The sequence below is a fragment of the Schistocerca americana genome, chromosome 8 (assembly GCF_021461395.2).
Source record: "Schistocerca americana isolate TAMUIC-IGC-003095 chromosome 8, iqSchAmer2.1, whole genome shotgun sequence".
Lineage (NCBI taxonomy): Eukaryota > Metazoa > Arthropoda > Insecta > Orthoptera > Acrididae > Schistocerca > Schistocerca americana.
Genome location: NC_060126.1, coordinates 439,568,631 through 439,574,564, shown reverse-complemented (window position 1 = coordinate 439,574,564; position 5,934 = coordinate 439,568,631). Strand labels below are relative to the sequence as shown.

The window sequence follows — 5,934 nt, the reverse complement described above, 5'->3', positions numbered from 1 at the left end:
AATAGGCACCTCGCGTGTAATGTAACCTTAGTACAAATGAGATCAATGACACGTCATCTGAGGTATCACAAAGGAGGTATGAAGGAGAGAAAAATTTTTGACTTAAAGGGTTTATCATAAGCACATATACCTCTCCCTCTCACTCTCTCTTTTTCAACTTGCCGTATGTTGACCAATGGGATGGAAGAACGCCACGTACTTCACATGACGCATCTCTCTTCAGTACAGACTCGCGAAACGCCATATTGGCTTTCAATCTGTACATCGTAGAAGAAATGATGGAAAGCAGATAAATGGGGTTCTCAGTCACATACGGGACATTCAGAGCACAAGGGAATCAGATCAGTTTTCGGTAATTTTAGACTTAGTCCACTTTTAACTATTATTCGTAAAGCTGCTTTCAGTGCGTAAAATATTTATATTCAGATAACTGCTACAGGATTGCAACCCTTTTGAGCATGGTGGTAAACAGTCTTTTGTTTAGAGCACAGTGGGATACGTCCATTCTAACAGTCTGCATGTTTGTTTCGTCTGCGTGTGAACTCATAGAAATACTTTCACTTATTCTAGACCATAACTACTTTAGCTTCAACAACAAACTGTACCAACAACATGATGGTTTGGCAATGGGAAGTAGCTTAGCTGGGATATTGGCTGACATTTACATCAACCATATAGAATAGAAATTCTTTTCTGCCAACCAGCACATCTCAAACAAAATAATATACTACAGAAGATATGTTGATGATACAATACTGCTTTTTGATGGTACAAGCAATGAAATAGATACATTAGCAGCAGATCTTAGCAAAATGCACAAAAATATTAAATTCACAGTTGAACATGAAACTAATAAAAGCATTAACTTTCTTGACCTGAAAATTTGCAATAGTAACAATAAACATCAATTCAGTATTTACAGAAAACCTACCACCACAGATGTCAGTATTAGCAACTCATCTTGCCACCCCCACCAACAAAAAATGGCCTATTTCAGAACGATGCTACACCGAATTAAAAAAGTACCAATGAGTGACACAGACCAACAAAATGAAATCAATATAATTAAAACAGTTGCTCAGAATAATGAATATAAACCCACAATAATAGAAAAACTCCACAACAAAATGCAGACAAAACCCACAGATCCACTTCACAGCAGTCACTTCAAGCCAAATCAGTGTGCCACTGAAGCCAAACCTAAATATGCTACTCTCCCATACATAGGCCCACTTTCATACCAAATAGCAAACTTATTTAAAAAGAAGAAAAATATCAGAATCAGCTTTTCCACAAAAAATAAATTACAACAAAAAGTGATACATGATGTAAACACCTCCAAGAGTCCCTACCGTAAATCAGGAATATACAAACTCACGTGTGATACATGCCCAAAATTCTACATTGGACAGACAGGCAGAAGTTTTGAAATTAGATATAAAGAACATATTGACGCCCTAAGACTTGGTAACTTGAACAAATCAGCATTTGCAGCCCATATTGCTGAAGAAAACCATTCAGTGGGTAACATTGAGGACAACTTAAAGATTTTACATCTAACAGAAAAAGGGGCCACTATGAATATATTAGAAGAATTAGAAATACACACACACAAAAACAGCACCCCAGACTATATCCTTAACGAACAAACAGAGTTGGCTAACGCCCCTTTCCTGAAAAATTTCCAGAAATTACTTTCCAGCCTCCAAAGCAAATAATATTAATACACCTATCTGCAGATCAAGTAGAAAATTTATATGTTACTGTAATTCTCATGCTGCCAAATGTAATAAAATAATGTACTATTTTACCTATACAGCTCTAGATATATATAAAAAACTTTATAATTAAATTAGCAATAACAGATTTATATATATATATATATATATTTAAAAAAAATATTCAATCTCTCTACACTAATGTAAAGGACATTACAGTTTTGTAAAAGAATATATGATCATTTCCAAACATAGGACATCATCGTCAAATGTTACGATATATCATAGCATCTGTGACACCCATATGTTTGTAAGCTTTTTGTGTGTACCAAAACATGTGGTGCGTGGTTGGAATGAACTCAGTGACAAATCTAAAGTGTACAGTGAGAACTATTACGTGTGCAACAACGAGGATGCAGTGGAAATGCATTTACATCGATTGGATGAACGTTATAGAAACAATCACTCGAAACCGACGTTTCACGTAAGTCACATGCAACGAAAATCTGCAACGCAACCATCTGTGTGTGGCGTGTTTGTAATTGTGTTTTATTTATATTTTAGGACAATTAATCTGTAAAAAACACACCAAATGTAGAAAGAAAGCGTGTAAACCGTCTGATGATGAATCGCAACGATTCGAAACCGGTAACGGTTTCCTTTGAATAAAGGAACTCAAAGTAAATTTGTGGCTGGTTGCTGTCCTAACACGATCAACATTTGTCTTCAAAAACAGCCACGGTCTCCAACATGTCATTATATGACAAAATTGCAAACATTTTATACTCCGGGAAACTTAGTTATTTTTGGTCCGATTTTGAGGTCTCGAAAAGAGTTGATACTGGAAATCATGAACTCATAAGCTTCAAATATTTCTTAAGGACTGAAGTGAGATCTATAAGGATATGTATCGTGTACACATAATAAAATAGTATTATATGCAGACTTGTACCGGCCAAAGCAGAAGCAGTAAAAGTCATAGTTTGTTATGAAGTTATTTAGAGCTGTGATCACAAATCTCTCTTATCAGGACGTTCTTACTTATCTAATGACGGTGATTTTGACTTATTGGAGGAAGTTAACAGGAAAATTTTACACATTTACACACCAAATTAATGGATGAATTTCGTTAGACAAGCAAAATAAAGTCTTCCCAGATTTGTCATCACTGACATGAAATTATCAGACTTTATTCCCCTCTGAAACGTGGAGAACTCAGTAATGAACAAAAACATAGTTGATGGTTATGGTCTCAACTGGGTGGCTATGAGAGTGTTAAGTTAGGAAACAGAATCTTCTTTTATCTTCCAGTTCAGGTAGACTCAGAACGACAAAGCTGACTTAAAAAAGAAGCCTAGTCATCCCCTGACATTCGTTTGTAACTCAAGCATGGTCTTCTTTATACCAAACGTCGATCAGTGTCAAAAGAGAAGAAAAAGGACGTGCAGGAGTTATTGCTATACGGTCGATCTGTAAATCATTTTTTCAAGAACTTGTTGTGTGACACTGTCAGGCAGACGAAAGTGAATACATTTTCCTTGGAAATACGGTTACAAAGAGACACAGGGAATAAAATTATAATTATGTACTCAATAAAAGTGTTTCCTTTATTGTTTTCCTTAGTAAAACCTGGAGAGTAGACTAAAGAGGAAGATACAAGTGCAATACATTCAGTTCACAAAAGAATCAGGTCAGTAGTTTCTATTCTTGTTAGCATATAACAGCACTTAGATTTATCTTCTTCAACATGCTAATACATTATACAAAATATCTTCTATCTTTTAAACACTTTAAACATATGTATTCTCTCTTAAATAATTAATACTCCAGCAAATTGTCTATGTCATTGTGTCTCAGAGCTTTTTTTTACGACTTGAGTCCCTTGTGCAATGAATGTCTCTATGTAATAGCTCACTGAAAAAGGGAATTTTTACTGACAGAACGAAATATGTCGTTGTTGAACCACTGCATAAAAAAGGGGATAGGTCTGACGCCAACAATCATGGCCTAATCTCACCTCTGGCAGTATCATCCAAAATTCTGGAAAAAATAATGTATTCAAGAATAGCTTTACATATTTGTAAAAATAAATTATTAGCAAAATGTCAGGTTGGATTTGAGAAAGGCTTTTCTACAGAAAATGCTAGACATTCTTTCACTAATAAAATATTAAATGCTCTGAATAACTGAAGATCAACCACTGTAAATTTTTATAGTCCCTCAAACTCTTTTCATTTCATATATCACCCAATTCCTTTAGATATGTTCAAGTAATCTGGTGAGAGTGGGACAGGGCATAAATGATTTAAACCGTATTTTTTTAGAAGAGAACAGAAAGTGAAAATAAGCAGTTCACATAATGCGGAAAAATCAGCAGAGCTCTGAAACTGGGGGTGTATCAAGAAGGGAGTCCCACAAGCTTCAGTCTTGGGTCCCTTACTATTCTTAACATTTATTACTGGCTTGCCACTCTATGTTCAGGTAAGATGCAACGGTAGTTCTTTTCGCAAATGGTATGAGTATAGTAATCACACCCAACAAACAAGAATTAGATGAGGCAATTATAAATAACAACTTTCACAAAATTATGAAGCCAATGAACGCTCGCTGAATTTTAATAATACGCAGTTTATACAGCTCTGTACAGTAAATGGTATTACACCATTCATAAATGCAGACTCCATTAATAAATGTAGAGTCTGAACGCAGTCTGTAGCTCAGCCACAATATGCCAAATTTTTATGTGAGTTCATGCATGAGAGATTGCATTGGAAGAAACACGTTGATGAACCACTGAAACATTTGAGTTCAGCTAGTTATACCATTATTGGAAATTTTGATGATAAGCTTATCAGTGAACTAACGGTGCGATTCCGAACACGATCGCAGACCGCAGACTGCACCGACCGGCTGCAGGCGGCACCACTGGTTGCCATTGTTTGCAATGTGAGTCGTGCCGAACGCGGCGGCAGCGTCGTCTGCCGCCGTGTACCTGCTTTGGCGGCAGACCGCACATCCGGTCAGGGACCAGTAGTACCGCAGCCGCCGAACCGCATAGCGACCGGGGACTGCTTTTACTGGCCGAACATACCCAATTCAGTGAAAATGAGGTTCTCGGACTCCGATGATTATCAGTGTGGCGAAATATTCTGTAATTTATGACGCAGGGCATGAAGAATACAGAATTGTTTTAGTGAAAGATAACGTCTGGAAAGCTATAGCGCAAGAGTTAAATAAAACAAGTATGTATATTCAACAAATTATTTACTATGAAGATGTTAAAAAGGCAACAGTATATATGTTTCGTCTTACATAAATCATTATTTACAATCCATTGTTATTCACAACCCATTGTTAATTGCTGCCCCTTGCCACGCCACAGAACCGTATTCACTGGAGAAAAAATCTTCAAGTTTGTCTCTAATTTCAAAACCACTGCTGTTTAGAAATCCTCCAAAACGAGAAAAGCTATGAATGTTGTTTGGCTGGCTGCTTCGTTAAAACTATAGCTATAAAATGGAATATCATTTTCTTCAAGATAACCGTCTCGTAGCAAATTGTGTAAACAACATGCCGACAAAACGAGGTCGTTAGCCACTTCAGGCGCCACAGGAATAGGGCTATAAAATACCCTAAATACTTGGCTTAATAGCCCAAAGGCGTTTTCCGACACTCGACGAGCACTGCATAATCTGTAATTATAGATCTGTTTGTCTGGATGTGATGCAGCAACTCTTCTGGAATAAGGTTTCATCATATAATCACTGAGAGCAAACGCTTCGTCTCCTATAAGGAAATGTGGTAATATCACATTGGTGCTTGGGAAACATTTTGGTGGAGGTATATTAAACTCCTTTGTGGCTATTTTCTTGCCCATAGCCGATTTCTGAAATACACCGTTATCAGAATATTTTCCGTAAGCGTCGACATCAACGCTAATGAATTTACAATTTGCGTCCACAATAGCCAGCAGAACAATTGAAAAAAATCTTTGTAATTAAAAAGCAGATATCCACTTCTCTCTGGTGCCCTTATGCGAACATGTTTTCCATCTATAGCGCCTACACCATTAGGTGTATTACATTTAAGCCAAAATTCTTCTTCAATACGTCTGAAATCTGATTCAGTGGAAGGTAGCATCAACATGGGCAGCAGCCTTATTCTTAATATCTTCAAAACATTTTTAACGCCTCTTGATATGTAAGATGGTGATATA

At 36.6% G+C, this 5,934-nt stretch overlaps 1 protein-coding gene across 1 annotated transcript; it reads right to left on the bottom strand.

Annotated features, from left to right (window-relative positions):
- Positions 1 to 5,160: 5,160 nt before the first annotated feature.
- Positions 5,161 to 5,595, bottom strand: LOC124545905. Its single transcript, XM_047124866.1, has one exon. The coding sequence runs from the start codon at positions 5,593 to 5,595 to the stop codon at positions 5,161 to 5,163; it is 435 nt and encodes a 144-aa protein (XP_046980822.1).
- Positions 5,596 to 5,934: the final 339 nt, after the last annotated feature.

Bases quoted from the DNA above. Each gene is read 5' to 3' on its own strand.
- LOC124545905 (XM_047124866.1), bottom strand. From the start codon at position 5,595: ATGGGCAAGAAAATAGCCACAAAGGAGTTTAATATACCTCCACCAAAA.